This window comes from Phascolarctos cinereus, unplaced genomic scaffold (genome assembly GCF_003287225.1).
Source record: "Phascolarctos cinereus isolate Bilbo 61053 unplaced genomic scaffold, phaCin_HiC Scaffold_4;HRSCAF=312, whole genome shotgun sequence".
NCBI classification, from domain to species: Eukaryota; Metazoa; Chordata; class Mammalia; order Diprotodontia; family Phascolarctidae; genus Phascolarctos; species Phascolarctos cinereus.
Genome location: NW_027555847.1, coordinates 513,853,926 through 513,871,482, shown reverse-complemented (window position 1 = coordinate 513,871,482; position 17,557 = coordinate 513,853,926). Strand labels below are relative to the sequence as shown.

The 17,557-nt window shown below is 36.7% G+C and overlaps 1 protein-coding gene across 7 annotated transcripts in view; it reads right to left on the bottom strand.

The window, feature by feature from the left end:
• The window catches only part of PTPRM (protein tyrosine phosphatase receptor type M), a 922,867-nt gene that overhangs the window by 365,060 nt on the left and 540,250 nt on the right, over nucleotides 1–17,557 (bottom strand). For 4 of the 7 annotated variants that reach the window (XM_078153517.1, XM_078153511.1, XM_078153512.1 and 1 more), the window contains 3 exons: nucleotides 13,968–14,241; nucleotides 10,839–10,875; nucleotides 2,789–2,863 (listed from right to left, as the gene is read on the bottom strand). In XM_078153517.1, the coding sequence (XP_078009643.1) occupies nucleotides 2,789–2,863; nucleotides 10,839–10,875; nucleotides 13,968–14,241 (386 nt within the window). The remainder of the gene's footprint in view (nucleotides 1–2,788; nucleotides 2,864–10,838; nucleotides 10,876–13,967; nucleotides 14,242–17,557) is intronic. The other 3 variants (XM_078153513.1, XM_078153516.1, XM_078153514.1) reach the window with 1 other exon arrangement.

The window sequence follows — 17,557 nt, the reverse complement described above, 5'->3', positions numbered from 1 at the left end:
CATCTTCACATTCCAGGGAATTAAAATGGCACATTGAACAATAGGTACTTAGTTAACTGTTAGCACAGGAAACATAGCAAGTTTTTTACTGGTTAGTAAATAGGAAGAAAGTTTCCATCTCTACCCTGCTACTCTTAGAATTGTTTTCCCCCTAAGTATGTAGGAAGGGACCATGATTGACATTAACAGAAATGGATGGAGTTGAAAGCAATTTTCTAACACCAAGTCAGATAGTGCACTGAGGGCTGGAAGGGTGCTAATCCAGAGGCAAAGAAGTGCCAAATACTTAGTGCTTAAAAGCTTCTTTGACTGACTATAACCTGGGTCTCAATCTCAAAGAGATGGGAGAGCACTGGGGTTATGATCTAAGAGGCAATCTATTCCTTTGCCTACAGGAAAAAAAAAATAGCATATAGCAAGTGAAGCCTAGAAGATGGCAGCAGAGAGCAGCATAGGAAACAACCTGTGGTGGACCAATGACTGCAGGCAGTAGAATAGCCACAGAGTGTAGAATGGCAACCTGAAACAACATCACCACCTGCCCAGGAGCAAATTAACAGCTCCACAAAGGAGCAAGGGGAAACTGTCTGGGACAAAGAAGGGTTATTCTAGGACAGAATGCCAGAAATATCAGCTACCTTAGTTATGTGTATGGTCTCTATCATGAACATCCATTGACCACATCTTCCCTCTTCTACCAGTGCTCTGGAAATGTGTGGAAGTGTATTTTCCTATGTATACGGGGGAAATTTTCTTTGTAATTTACTATATTATTTAGTAAATGTCTTTAGCTTTAAACTGTCCTCTTGCTTAATAAAAGCAAGGGTAGGTATTCCTGAGCTATGATTTTGAGTGGATATGGAATCAAAATATGCCTTCAATCTGGGATAGCTTTTACAGAGTCCACATATAAGGCAGTCACAGGGCTATAATAGTCATGAAATAGTTACAGAAAATGCAATGACTTCTTCATTTACTTAACATCCAATAAATTATATGCTATATTCTAAGCTGGCTAGTGATAGAAATAAACCAAAAAGGTTATATTTCATTCTGCTTCTCATGGGTGAAGCCCCAACTACATAATACACCGAGACCATTTTTTAAAAAGAGTGACCCTTTAATTATATAACAGTATGCTGTCAGGCCATGAAAATACTGATGGTTCAAATATCACTGTGATTTGACCTTCCTTAAGGATTCCACCATCAAGATCACCTTCAGGACTGACACCTAACGTCACATTTAGTCACTTCTTACAGATAGAAATACTTCTCTAAAAATGAAGGAATCCCTGCTAAGGAAAAGAAAGAAAAATAAATAAAAAAGATATAAAGGAAAAGAAAGGAACAGGTAGCTTTCAGAGCAGGAAGAGCACCCAAGTGGACAAATATGAAAATTATCTCAGATGATAAATGGGACAGCCAAAACCCAGAGCTGTAGCTGAGAGCAAGGAGAAGAGAGTTGTGTTTGGATAGTTTTGGCTATATCTTCTGGAAGAATGGCCTGAAAGCTTTGAGGATACATACAGCATATATGTAGAATTTCAGGTTTAAAGTGATAGGGAATTTGAATTTCCTTACTCTAAGTTGTCACTCTCTAATTCCCCTGAGTCTTCTTGCTTTACTTATAGAAGGAAAAGCTTCACAGAAAACATTTGTGGTGTGTTCCTAGTATCTATGTCTCATCATTTTGTAGCAAAGACTCATTTGCATGCATGATATTCCTTTAAAAAACAGCAACAGAAAAAGGATGCTTTGGTGGAGATGCTTATTCAGGTTTATATTTGAGAAACATTATATCTCTGCTTGGTTATAAAAGGACAACAAGCTAAAAAGCTATCACTCCCTTTGAGAACAGGATCTGGATCCTACCTGGGTACTTAGGTCTAGCAGCCAGGGATGTACCTCTGGGTTGTTTTCAAATCTTTAAGCTTAAGACATCTTTCACATACTCCATTCACTCACCTTTGGTTTGAAGAATTTTACTGTACTTTCTTCTACATGAGGCTACTGGTGATACCCAAATCCCTTCAAGCTATTAGGAATAAACAAGGTGATTTCCCAAGCTGATTAAGATGTGACAGTCTTCTACCTGAACTGGACTTGAAGCCACTTACATGTTAAGAACTGTCCTAAGTTATTCAACAGATTTGGATTGCAGATGTGTTATTCCTACATAAGTACTATATAGATGATATAGATAGATACACAAGTACTGTTTTCTTTGAGAAAGGACCTACAAATGATACAATCACTGCTATTCTAACTTTATACACATGAAATTATGCAGTCGGGGCTTCATTTGCTAACACCGTTTAGACAAGAGTTCTGTAAAGTTAACACATTTGTAAATGCACATGCAATCTAAACTTGGTATAGCAACAGAAAACCTCCCTCACCCTTAAACTACAAAGTCTTGTTATATTCATCTGGAAAATGAGGAACACATCTTCATGTACTTGAACTAAAACCCTATTCCATGTTGTGAATGCTGCAAGTTGAGAATAATTTCATTTCTCTAACACATTAGGCCAGAAGGAACATATCCACAGACAAGGTACACAATGAAAACATGCAGTGGAATTGAACTTTAAATATGCATGGATATAAATGTACACACAGAAGAGTGCCAAGCATATGACAGAATTAAGGTATGTGACCAAATCAAAGGTCTAAAAATGGAGTAAACAATCCATAAGCAAAGAAGGAGATATGAAGGGGAAACAAAGTTGAAGAAAATGAAAAGGAAATGGGCAAGATGACTCATCTATACTTGAATGTCTGACCTGTTAGTTGCTCGTCGCCTGCAGCAGGGGCGATGCGAATGTATGGTGTTGTAAGCTGAGTCACGAGTATCGCAGCTAAGGCAAAGGAAGATTCCCAGGTCAGCATGCATGAGGGAAAAAAAAGCCAGACTGAAGCTAGGCTAGCAAGAAGAATTCTTGGTCAATATATCAAGTTGTCTCAATTTCTTTCCAACAACCACAAAAAAAAAAGAGAAAACATAGGAAGATTTGGTTTTCCCTCACTCTTTTCCTTTCATGCAGAGTCTTCTGAGGCCATTAAACTGTTAGTTACCAATCAATGACTCTGGCTGTGGTTCGGGTAAGATCAATTCAAGGAATTTTTAAAAAATATTCATTAATCAGAAAGAAGTAGTGGTTCCATCTGATCCTAAATGTGCATTTGTCAAAATTTATTGCTAATTCTGATAAATCAGAGACCTGTGATTTCATTTCTTTCACTGAATATAGACAACAAGCATTTTGCCTATGGTCACACAGCTAGGAAGTGCCAGATGTGGGAGGTGAACCCAGGTTTTCCTGATTCCAAGTCTAGTACTTGAGCCACTATGGCAAGTTGCCTCCCAATTCAGATACATTTTTTCCTACTTCCCCCTTCCTTTTAGGTTATTAAGATGTGGTTGACCATATAAGTCAAAATTGTTTTTGGCCCCTTAAAGTCTACAAATAGAATGTCTCATGAACAAAAATTTGTGATCTTTACTTCCTGAACGAAATTCTAATCCACCTATAACTCTTCCATTTAGAAAGCTCATTCCAACCTCAATGCAAGTTCAAAATTTCCCCTGAAGATTAAGTGCAAGAACACATATAAATTCATTTTTCCTGGTTGCCATTTCCAAAGCCATAACAGTTAATTGTTGCCTAAGAAAGAATTAGGGTTCCTGGATGTGACCTCTTGTGTTTCTTGATTTGCCAGCATAGTTCAACAGCTGTCTTTAAGTAAAGGAGTTGTGACACACACATATCGAAAAAAATATATAGAAATTAAAAGGTCAGATCTAACATGATACAGCTGGAAAATGATGCAAAGAAAAAAATATTGGAAAATTAAGGATAGACTTAGATGAAAGATTACTAATTTACATAGAACAGCCTGGGTGCTATTAGAAATGTGGCAGGGAGTGAGGAAAATAGATCATCTACCATCTGCAGACAATTAAACTCAAAACTGCTGCTGCATAATATTTTGAAATATCCCTCTGCAACATTCAAACAGAGCGTTGCTCTTAGTAGCTGGAATGAAGCAGAGACTGAGCTTAAAATGTTACAATAGTCTTTCACTCATTATTAATGAAAGCATCCCAGTGTTGCTAGAGTTGATTAATAATCTAGCATTTTGATCAGAGAACTGAGATCCCTAAAGACACTTGCATGGTCTTTTAAGTAGGAAATAAACAAGTCATAAGACAAACTGTCCTGAATAGACTTGAATTTGGAATAGAAACCAGACTTTAACGTGTGTCTATGCCTGCACATGTGTATGTTGATGTACTGTTAGCATGTAGTTAACATTCAAGGCAACACCTAAAATGCTATTATATTACTGATGTGAATATGTGAAGTATTGTATTTTTAAAAACATTTTGTCTTATCTCACTTAGAAGTAGGTACACCTATCTCACAGAGACATAGGGAAAGAATTTCAGATCTGCTCAAAGTAATGACATTTATTTGAAACTTTTATCACTTCATCTCAACTTCTTTTTACCATTCTAGTTATACAATATAAATATCAGCTTATACTTTATGATAGCTCAGTGTTCTACTCAGTAGAAGTATTTGTTGGTTTGTAACCCAATGTTACAAAGAATATATGCAAGTATTTTAGAATAGTTTTTTAAATCAATCTGAAATGTATTAAAACCTGGAGTTTACTATTACTTTGGAGGTTAAATTCTGAAATTACAGAGTTGCACTTAGCGGAAACTAATCATTTCTGATATTCATGACATTTTCAATAAGAAGATAGAGGAAAATTAGGACATACTGAATACTAAAACATCCAAATTCAATGCTGTAATACACAGCTTAATTAGACTTAATTAGACTTTTATGGAATTAAGGAGAGAAAACTTCATTGTGAACATTTTGAATAGAAATTTATTTTTTGTTATATTAGTTCAACTGCTAAAATTAAAAAAAATACTACTTTTATATCTCAGTGATCTTAAGACATCCTAGAGTTTACTTATTTATACAACAAATAATCTTCCTGATTTGTATCTTTTAGCAGATACTCTCATTCTTTTAGCAATGTACTCCTTTGTCCTGGATCCAACCCCAGTGGTACTGTGGAACTAACAAAGTACAGTGTTTCTTAGAATGATAGAATAAACAGGAAGACTAAGTACATTTTCAAGTGGAGAGTGGAGCTCTAAATATTTTCAACTTCCACCGAAGTATGGAAGTTAACTGGTACTTATCTGATCAACAATGAAAATATTTCCACTGTTTCCTAATGTTTTGCAACAATTTCTTCCATCAAAACATTTGCAAATTGCAGTCCACATCTGCCATAGCAACTATCATCAGTATAAGGTAGGGGAAAGTTGAAACAGAAAACCTGCAAGTTACAATGATGCTAATACATTAGAAGCCACCCTTTGAAAGTCTGACTTTTAAATGTAGCATTCAGATAAGAGTACTGGGGATACATTTTCTGAGTTTTCTTTTCTTTTAAAAAATATTCTACTGCACAGTTTGTAATAAAACTCATGATGGGGGAGGAATAGGTTGGTAAATCCTATGGCCCACAAGTAAAATAACACAGTGGTTCAAACACAGCTTCCCCACCCTCAAATAGGACACAGCCCTGACATGGAATCTCTTTGAAATGATATATATGTACATTTTAGGTATATGTGCATATATATATATATATATATATATATATATATATATATATGTATTCCACATATTTATTTGCATAAATATATAGGTAATTTTAAAAAAATCTTTTGGATGCTGGGATATTTAAGAAATATATATAAAACTACTTTAAAAAACTGAGTTAATCTTTGCAAATCTAAATGAATCTATATTTAAGATGGTTGTCTCTAACAACTTCATAGAAAATCCCACAGACACTAAAGACACCAGTCTCATATTGTGAGCAGAGATTTCCATATTTTTATTTAATATACTTGCTCAAGATAGTTGTATAGTGTCTCAGCATTAATTATATTTGAATATATCACCTTTTTTGGCAGGAAGTTGTTAACAGAATAAGATTCTTCGCCAAAGTAAGATGCTGTCATTTGTTCTTCAGTGTGATTGAAACCTCCCAAAGTAGCATTGTAAAGAACTTCTTTAGGACCATCTATTATACGCAGCAGTGAAGCATACAGAAGTGAGAAACTCTAACTGCTAAAATAGAGTAGATAGAGTCTACTGATCTAGAAAAACAATCCAACTGAAAATAAAAAAAGGAAATGTGGATAAAAAAATAGTTATATTTCCTTAAAGTAGCCAAAAGTTGTTCCCTTGACTACAAAGCATAGGAAAAAATGAAGTAGATTAGAAAAAGTAATTTAAATTCTGCTGCATAATAGGGCAATTTGCCATTCTTTCCTCTTTATCTCTGCCTTTTAGAATATTTACCTTTCTTCAAGGCACATCTCAGATAGCACTTCCTTTAGGAAGCCTTTTTTGATTCCCATTTTTTTCACCCTCAAATTATCTTGTACTTACTTATCAATTAATTAATCAGCAAGGATTTATTGAACACCTACTATGTCCTACACACTGTGCTAGAACCTAGATAGATAGATACAGATATAGATATATATGTGTGTGTGTGTATATATATATATATATATACATATATATATATATAAAATACATATAATTTATCATATATATGTTAAAATGGAAAAATCCCTGCTCTCGGAGAGCGTACATTCTAATGGAGGAGATAGCACACATGTATTACATGATGCATTATTATGCATATATTATAAATTATAGGTGGTATTGTATGGTACTTTATTTATATATTGCATAGAATATAATATGTATGTATGTATGTACAGATTAAATCTAAAGGACATAAAATATAAACACAAGATAGTTAGAGGGATCAGGTAAGTTCATGGAGAAGGTGAGACACTTGAACTATGCCTTGAAGAAAGTGAGGGATTCTTTGAGGTGGAGATGAGGAGATTAGTGCATTCCAAGCATGGGGGGGCAACCAGTACAAAGACATGGAGGTGGGAAGTGGAATCCTCCATGGGCGAAGACCAATTTGGCTAGATCTCAAGAATATAGGAGGAGACCTAATGTTCAATGATGCTGGAAAGGCCTTTTGGGGCCAGGTCATAAAGGGTTTGAAAAGCCAAAGGAAAGAATGTATATTTGATCCTAGGTGCAACAAAAAGAGACTGGAATTGATGAGTAGGGGAGTGATATGTTCAGATGTGTGCTTAAGGAAAATTTCTTTGATAGCTATGTGGAAAATGGAGTGGAGTGGGGAAAGATCTGAGTAAGGGAGACAAGTTTGTCAGCTATTGCAGTAGACCAGGGAGAGTGATGAAAGGATAAGTTGATATGGTGACTGGAGGGATTAGAGAGAGGGATTCACTTATGAGGCACTGTGCAGAGGAAGAGAAATAGCACATGATTGCTTATGTGACGTGAAAGAGTGAGGAGAAGAACATAAATGGAAGTTACAAACTTGAGGAACTCAAGTAATGGTGGTGTCTTCTGCACAAATAGTGAAGCCTTGCAGAGAGGTGGGTTCTGGGGAAAAGATCCTAATCCTGTCTTGGACATTTAGAGTTGAAGATGTCGTGAGGAAATCCAGTTTGAAATGTCCAAAAGGCAAACAGTGATGAAGCGCTTTTGTTTGTTTTATTTTCTATCCCCAGCATTAAGCACAGTGCTTGTATATAGTAGGTACTTAATAAATGGTTATAGAATTGAATGAGATTCTTAGAACTTAAGAAATAGGAGGTTCAATGATCAGCCAGCCTATAGTTAATAAGTACATTCACATCTGCAGAGTAAGAAGCTACATAGATTGTATAACTATTTAAAGGAGCTCTCGGGGGCAGCTAGGTGGCACAGTGGATAAAGCACTGGCCCTGGAGTCAGGAGGACCTGAGTTCAAATCTGGCCTCAGACACTTGATACTCACTAGCTGTGTGACCATGGGCAAGTCACTTAACCCCACTGCCTAGCCCACCAAAAAATAATAAAATAAAATAAAGGAGCTCTTCTCTGATATGAGGATGTATAGGAAAACATGTTAGATCTTTTCTGCAACTGATTTTTATGATGTTTAACAGACCCAGTGCATATGATTAAAACATTAAAGGTATAAATAGCATGAAAATATATTTTAAAGAGACATAGTCCAGAATTGGTTTTGTTTTCCTCTGATATGGAGATGTATAGGAAAATATGTTAGGTCTCTGTGTCTAATTTTTATGATGTTTAATATGTGATATGATTAGTGTCACAACAGACCCTGTGCATATGATTAAAACAATCAAAACATTAAAGGTATAAATAGCATGAAAATATATTTTAAAGAGACATATCCCTTTCCTTGAAATTATAAATTGAGCTCTTCATGAAAACAAAACCACCTCCAGACTATCTCTGTAAAGATAGTTGATAACAGTTATTTCAGAAGAACATTGAAATCTTTAGAAATACAATGCACGTCTTGGGAAAGTGGTTTTGTTAGCTGAAAATTTAATTAAATGCCAGCATGGTGAAGCAAAAACAATTGGGGTGATTTAGTCCAGAGTTATGATGTAGTCTAGAAATATGTTCTCAGTGTCAAGGAGCTTAAGTCTAGGAAGAACCAAAAGCCTTTCTATCTTCTTCCTAGGCCCTGTTTCTCTTTAGTACAAGTCAAGATGGAATGACTAACACTGAAGTAAGATGAATTTAAGTAAAAACCATGAAGGACTTTCATGATTCTAAGAGCTGGGAAAGATTATCATCCAAAAGGAGCCCACTGCATCTCCTTTTCTGGGGATTTTAAAGAGCACGCTAGTTTTGCTTAGAGACAAGACCTCTCTCAAGGCTGTTTCCAGCTCTATGGGTTTATGAAAAGATAATTGACAAATAGCTCAATGGAATGATCATTCTAATTTTTTACTTCCCCTTTCACATATAGAAGCTACCAGAACTGTCTGTTACTATGTAAAGGTGCACAAATCACTTCAAAATATGAGTGGAGCCTATCCAATCAATGAGGTCAACTGATTATCTAACTATCGCTTAGTGATGTGTGAAACAATCCACAATATTGATGAAACCTAGACGATGGGAGAAAAACACTACCACAATCTGTTGTGCAAATAGCCAAGCTGTCAGATTTCCTCCTCAATAATGTTACTTCCATTGCTAGATCATTCTCAAAATGAAAACTATGACAGAAAGTTCATTATTACCATGGTAAATATGTCAGGGAATTAGGCTTAATAAGTAGAAAACAAAAATACCATAATCAGGTAGAGAAAATCAGCACATTTAGAACGGAAGAACATTGGACTGGAAGTCAAAACCATCTGGGTTCAGTTCCTTATACCGATCATTACTAGCTGTGTGACCTTGGGTAACTTCTCGGTGAATCAGTTTCCCCATCTTTAAAACAGGGATGAAAATAACACCTGTGCTGCCTGCCTGGCAGGATTGTTGCAAGAATCAAATGTGAAAGTAGAAATAGGAGTGTTTGGGAAACAAACAAACAAATAAAAAAGATATTCAAATGTAAAGTGGTTTATTATTCTACATGTGGAACTTTAGGAGGTACTTTCACTCTTTTAGACAGGGCGATATAGAGAGTGATAAAGGTATATCTACAAATTTCTGTTTCATGGCAGAGATAAGTTAGAGGCCTAAAAAGGTCAGCATATCAGCCAAGAACTTATGTTAAATAGAGGGAATAGTGTAAGAGCTGATTTCAAATTAAGAGAAAGAATTAAAAATTAATATTAAAAAACAACAAAGAATACTTGAAAACAACAAATAAACTATAGATCATCATAGTCAATTACTTTCAAAATTAAGGTATTTCATGAAGTTTTTAGAAGCATACTATGTATTTATAAAATGGCTCTTAAGGACCCTAGTACTTCTACTGCACTGAATTATATGTTAATATGTAGTCACTTATTTGACATATAAAACCAAAAAAAACCACATTTCTTATGTTTGAATGATCAGTTGAGTTGGTCCATTATCAATGCTTTGTAGAAATTAAGGGAGGGGTGTTACAGATACATATCCCAAACAGTCCTAAACTTACTATCTCAACAATACTATTTCAAACATTATTCTAGATATGGGTGATCTTAAGTCCAGTTCATGTACTCTACACTATAATGACCTGGAATTTCATGGTTTCCAGAAATACTGAGTTCACCAAGGTAAACATTTTACTTATTCTCTATTAAGAATAATTATAATTGGATAACTGCTCACAAATAGTGGATAATTTTTACTACCTTGCATATGAGCAACATCCAGGCATACCTCTATGATTCTATTATACAAAAACATACAAGAAATAAGTATAGTGAGATCATATAATGCCTCACAAGGTAAGCCTTAGAAGAATCATCAAATGAGAAAATAGACTCACTACCTTGCCTTCTTTGCAGAGGTGAGAGCTTACGTTTTTATATTGTCAGAATAAGGTGATGTCTCAGGGTGGAGAGGGGGTGTTTGTTCGTTTTGGTGTTTTGTTTTGGGGTTTTTTTTTTTGTTAATTGTTCTTCCTCTCTTTTCCTTTTTAATTTTATGATACAAGAGATAGCTGGGAAAGGGAGGGTCTTCAGAAATGAAGGTGATATACAAACAAGATATCTGTAATTTTTGAAAGCCCCCAAATCAGAAACAAGTTATAAAAACAATGCTGATGCTTCTGCAGAAAAATTTCTAGACCCTATTACATTAGTCCTATGTAATTATCAAATAATTTTAAATGACACAATATTGTTATTTCTAGTGGTTTAAAAATATTCAGTAAAAGAGCTTCTATGACACAGAAAAGCACCTCAGAATTTCAACCTACCTTTGGTGGCCACCCTGACGCAATCAATCTTGGTTTCCTGTGTCAAATAAAGAGGAAAAAGGGGTCACTACTCAGATGCTCACTAAGAAAACCATCTGTAGCTTAAGTCAAAAGCTATCCATGAGGCAAGCCCTGCTTGTTTCTGAAGAAGTTTTGATTACCAGATAAAGGCTCCATAACATGTACTGAGTTTTACTTCCTGGCTAAAAATACAACAACAATAACAAACACTTCACCTAACTATTGCCCCAAAGATGAAAGAAAAGTAACAAATACAAAAGAGTGGTTATCTTTCTGCAGTTTTACTGACCTTTGACTATTCTTACTCCCTTCCTGTGCAAACCAGGCTGGAGAAGAGAACACAGCTCAGCTCACAGAACTGTATCTGACTTTTTTTTTTTGGTCACAATTCTGCAGGCTCGCTGCATTGCCAAAGTGGAGCCATTATGATGACCAGAAACAATTTCCAGCCTATTGAGAGAGGCAGGCAAATCTTATCCATCTGCTCAGGATTTTTTTTTTTGGGGGGGAGAAAATTGAGAAAGAAATAACAATAAAATAGGCCCAGCAAGAGCCCTGTGAAAGTTTATATTTCAATTCCAAACCCATCTTACTGATGCTATTTTCACTCTAAAAAGGAATCCTAATTCAATCATAGCAAAAGGAAACTTAACTTGCTTTCGAACCAAGGAGTTAGGATAAAATAATCTGAAAAGACGGATACAATGATCAAAATGAAAATGAATTGTGCATGTGTGTGTGTTGTGTGTGTGTGTGTGTTGTTGTTGTTGTTGTTGTTGCACTTCAGATGTAGGCTAAGCAGCATTCATTCATTTATTCCCTCCACATGCATTTATCAAGTTCCTACTCTGTGCTAGGCACTGTTGTATCAGCTAGTGGATACAGAAACAAGCTATGAAGCAATCTCTGCCCTTTGTGAGTTTAGTTCTATGATGGAGGACGAGATTGGAAGATATTCCCATCGATTCCATAAAACATGTAAACACATGAGTTTATATATGATAATGTAAAGGAGAAAGAGAGCTAATAACTTGGGGGGGGTGGAAGAGTCAGGAATGGTAGGAGTCTTAAAAACACTAAGGATTCTAAGAAGTGGAGGTAAGGAAGCTGAATTCTAAGGTGGTAAAGGGGTGGGATGAGCAGGGTACAAGCCTGTGCAAAACATGGGGGTGGGAGATAGAAAGCTGACCTAGAAGAAGAGCAAAATAGGGGCAGCCAGATGGCACAGTGGATAGAGCACCGGCCCTGAAGTCAGGAGGACCTCAGTTCAAATCCAGCCTCGGACCAAACACTTGACACTTACTAGTTGTGTGACCCTTGGCAAGTCACTTAACCCCAATTGCCTTAAAAAAAAAAAAGCAAAATAGTTTGGATGGAATGTAGAGTTTACACAGTTGAGTAATATAAAATAAGTGAAAATGAAATTTCTTGAGCAAGGGATCTATTCTTTAGGGAGATTATTTTTCAAATGACTGAAAACCAGATTAGAGAGGTGAGAATGCAGAAGATGAGATGCCCATTAGAATTCATTACAAGTCAACTTTTGGAAACACACGTACAAATGGAAATGATTTTTCAATCATTTGATCTCACAGCACTTTAAAGTCCTTCTTCTAGACTACAAACACTTTGAGGACAGAGATTGTGCCTGATTATGTCATTTTCTTCCCCTCATAAGGAAGAGCAGGCAAGAAATGATAAGTCAGTCATCAGGTGTTTATTAAGCATTTACCACGTGCCAGACACACTGTTAAGTGTCAGAGATACAAAGAAAGGCAAAAATCAAAGCCCAGGCAACAAAAAAGCTCACATTCTAATGGGTCGAGGCAACATGCAAAACAACCATGTACATACAAGATATATACAAAGAAGGAACTCTCAGAGGGAAGGCACTACTAGCAAGTACTAAGGGATACTGAGAAAGGCCTCATACAGAAAGGAGGCTTGAGCTTGGACAGCTAGGTGGCACAGTGAATAGAGCACTGGGCCTGGAATCAGGAAGACTCATCTTCCTGAGTTCAAATCTGACCTCAGATACTTACTTGCTGTGTGACCCTGAGCAAGTCACTTAACCCTCTTTGCCTCAGTTTCCACTTCTGTGAAGTGACTTGGAGAAAGAAATGGCTAATAGTTCCAAAACCATTGCCAAGGAAACCGCAATGGGGTCATGAAGAATCAGACATGATTAAAAAACAACCCAACAACAATAAAATCTTAGTCTCAAATACCTACTCAAAATGATTATGTGATTAATACCTATTGAATGAAACTAAAGCATTATAATGACAATATGCCTTCCCTCAACCCATACTTATTAGTTCATATTTAGTTCAAAGCCATGTAAGAAAACTTCTTTCTAATAATCATGACTTTATTACTACCTAAGCAATTTGAATGTAGTGAATATGATAGAAATGGCATAACTGACTATTGTTTCCAAAAGCAAATACAAAATGTTCTGTTTGGCATTCAGAGCCCTTTATAACCCATCCCCTTTCCTAGCTTTCCAGTCTTCTTACACCTTACTCCCCCCCAACATATACTCTTCAATCGAGGGATAGTGGCCTCAATGCTGTTCCATGATCAACACACTCCATCTCTCAGCTCTAGACCTTTTTTCTGGCTGTTCTCCATGCCTGGAACACTCTCCCTCCTCCATTCTGACTACTGACCTCCCTGGCTTCCTTTAAATAACAACTAAAATCACATCTTCCATAAGCAGCTTTCCCCAACCTCTCTGAATCCAGTGCCTTCCCTCTATTAATTATTTCCTATTTATCATATACATGTGTGTGTCTCACATACCATATATGCCATACATGACACATATATCACATGTTACATGTGTGCCGCGTTGCATGTGTGTCCTGTATAAGAATATACTTACATATACATACATACATGCATGCACACACACACACACACACACACACACATACATCTTGGTCAGTATATATTTGTTTTCATGTTTGTCTCCCGAATAGCTTGTAAGGTCCTTGAGGACAGGGATTGTCCTTTTGCCTCTTTTTTGCATGCCCGGGTCTCAGGCCAGTGTCTAGGACATAGCAGGTGCTTAATAAATACTGATTGATTAGCTGTAACACTTACCCCATTGGCTCTACTAGCAGCTTGAAAATAAATTCTGTAGCTTTTGTGGGGGAGAAGAGGAGTGTTCCAGTAGCCATTGTATGTTCTATTGTCACCAATTGTAAAGGGCTGAGCAGCCTGGAGGCTGTTTGCTGGAAACTCGGCAGCAAAATAGTATGGAGAGTTGAGGACCGAAGCATTCTGGAAGTGAATTGGCACGGGGTAGCATTTCAGTATTTCCGTCGTCTTTTTAGTTCTACGAGGGCTTTCTTCTTCAACCACTATTTGATAAACACTAAGAAAGGAGAAGAGAAAAATCAAAGGCAGTGAGTTCTCATATCCTAGATCTGTAATACTGAGGGTTGTTTTTTTTTTTTAATGACGTCTGAGTGAGACTACCATGACTCCATTTCACACTGCACAGTATGCTAGGGCATGCAAATCACAGAAAACGCTGGATAATGGCAATTAAGTACTGAAGTCTGGGAAGTTAGTGGAGGAAAAAATGATATCCATGCTTTCCTATAGTGTCCTAAGATTTACAACATGCTTTCCTCATAACAATCCTTTGAGATAAGGAGTGCAAGGGTTATTATCTTGATCATGCAGCTGGGGTGAAGTTATAGGGTACTATCATAATCTCGGGAAGATCAAAATAGCAAATGACCCCACAGATGATTGGCAGTTCAAGTGGTAAGCCCAAGTAGGCTACAGTATTATCTCCAATGATGACAATGACAGCTAGCCTGAGGAGTTGTATGAAAGACATTATCAAGGACTTTAGTTACTCAAAAAAAAATTGAGTGCTTATGTTCAAAGACTTTGATGGTGATAATTATGATAACATTCACATAGTGTTCTGAGGTTTGTAAAGTACTTTACAAATATTATCTCATTTTATCCTACAACAATCTTAGAAGGAAGGTGCTATTATGATCACCTCTAGCTGCAGGTAATACAATAGGTATGATGAGTAATGGACTTGGAGTCAGAAAAGACCTGAGATTACATTCCATCTCAGAGACCTACTAGCTATCTGACACTTAACCTCTACCTCAGTTTCCTCACCTGCAAAATGGAGATGATAATAGTACCTAACCTCCTCAGGTTGTCATTAGGATCAAATGAGATAAGATGTATAGCACTTTGCAAACTTCAAAACATTATATAAATGCTGGCTATTTATTATTGTTGCTGTTGTTGTTGTAAAACAAATTAAGCATGAATGACAAATGAGCTTCTAGGATCAAAGGATCACAGATTTAGAGCTGAAGGAGAATTTAGAGGGCTTGTATTTTAACCCTTTAACTTTACAGATGAGGATACAAAGTTCCACAAAGTGACTTGCTTAGGGTCACACAGATAATAAATGCCAGATGGTATCTCACACTGTGTTATTCTTGGACGTACCCCAGAGGTAGCTACCAAAATTCAGGAGCTGAGGACTGAGATACCACTGGAGTGGGATTTATAAGAAGCATTTAGTCAGAAGGGAGCTAACCAATGGAGTTCTATTTTCCCACCAAATCTACTTCCTGGGAAATTTTCTATGTTATGGGAAGATTTATGCACTAACTGATAAAGAGAATTGAAACTTGTGGGGATATATCTAAGAAAATGCGAAGAATTTATCTTAACATTTCAGTCACTGACAAGAAGCACCTTTGTGTTTTTTTGTTTAAGAAAGGTGGTAGGGTGCGGTATACTCCTTCAGTGACTATATTTACCCAAGATATAAGTATAAAGAATTTGTATCTCCTACTTGTATTGTAGATATCCTGGGAAGGGTCCACAGAACCTACATTTATTCTTAACTAGATTTAAGAACCAGGAAGGGAGGGGATGGTTATCACCTTATAAAAATTAGGAATGAGTGGAAAGTGGCCTTCAGCACTAGATCTGGACACTAAGCATCAGACTATTCCTTGGGGGCTAGCCAATTTTAGGACTAAATTAACAATGTCCTTCCTTACCTCACTGGAATTTTGATATTTTTTATGCCATGAAAAGAACTATGTATCCTAAGAAAGTTCAACTTTAATAATTAACTTTATTGTGTCACCATGGCTTATATTGTAAAGCAGATAACTAGCTCACACAGCATCCGTAGGGTTCATTTTAGGACCATACAGACTAAAACTTCATTCACAAGGGGATATTGTGGTAATGGTTGACAATCCATTCTCTCCTAAGGTGAAAGCTTTACAATTTTCTTTTTTTGAAATATCAACTTCTTTTAACAATTTAACCCATAACTTATGACTGATGGAACCCTGGACCTGAGTAATAGAGAACTGCTCATATTTCAATGAGAACTAAAGCAAACATTTAAGACAGTCCTTTGTTATAGCACTTTAATGGTAAAATCTTATTTCCTACAGAAACTAATTCATCACAGATAGCCCTACTTCAAGGGAGGAACTAAATCTGAAACTGTTGTTGTTGTTTTTGAGTTGTTTCAGCCACATCTGAGACCCCATTTGGGGTTTTCTTGGCAAAGATAATATTATGGCTTGTCATTGACTTCTCAAGCCCATTTTACAGATAAGAAGCTAAGGAAAACAGGGTTAAGTGACTTGCCCAAATTCAACAGCTAGCTATTAAGTGTCTGAGGCCAGATTTGAACTCAGAAAGATGAGTCTTCCTGATTTTCAGCCCAGTGCTCTATCCACTGTGCCACCTAACTGAAACTATTACTGCTTAATGACTACTGTTCATGACAGTTAACAACCATGAAAAGAAATTACAAAGAAATGGATATTGAATTATCGGTAACTAAGATGGCCCTAGAAAAATGGCAGATTTATCTGGAAGGACATAACAGATTCTCACTGGCCATACACATTTTATATATCAAAAGAAGCATGTGCACATCTTATCATCTAGGCATTATGCCCACTTGGTGCCTGCTCTCCTGTGCTTTTTCTTCCAGCCAATTCATCTACCAAGGATCAAAAATATACTGGGAGATGCTTTGCCCTAGAGTGTAGGCTTAGAGGCAACTGTTGTTGTTGTTGGAAGGGGTCAAAACATAGATATGTATGCTTGGGTTTTCTGCAATCATGCTAAGAGATTAGGGAGCCAGCTGAGACTGGAGAGCGTCTCCACAGTGCCAATAACAATAATCATTGAAAATACATCAAAATGCCCTAATAGCAGGACTTCTAGGGGAAAATTTGGGTGAAATAATTAATTTGCTAACACCTGGTGGTGATATTTGGCCAAATAACACCTTTAATGTTATATGGAAGGCTATGATAGATATTCACATACCCAGAAACCCCACTGAAAGCCATAGGGTTTGAACTTTGTAGAGTTCAAAGTATGGGCAGATCTGCTACCACTCAGTGTTTCAAGGGGCAGCTGGATGGAAAATGCATTCTTGGAGAGCCACAATTCATACTACAAAATATCAAGATCAGTGTCTTAACAAAGAGTTAACGATATAATTGGGAGACTGGAGAGAGCTGCTTCCAGATGTGGAGACCAGACACATGAAGCTATCCTAGGGGCCCCTAAGCTTTGCTGGTGATCTCATATTGAGAGAAGGAGAAAGTGACAGCAAGGTTGCCTGGAGGACTAAAAGGAAGGATCTAACAGTACTGTGACAC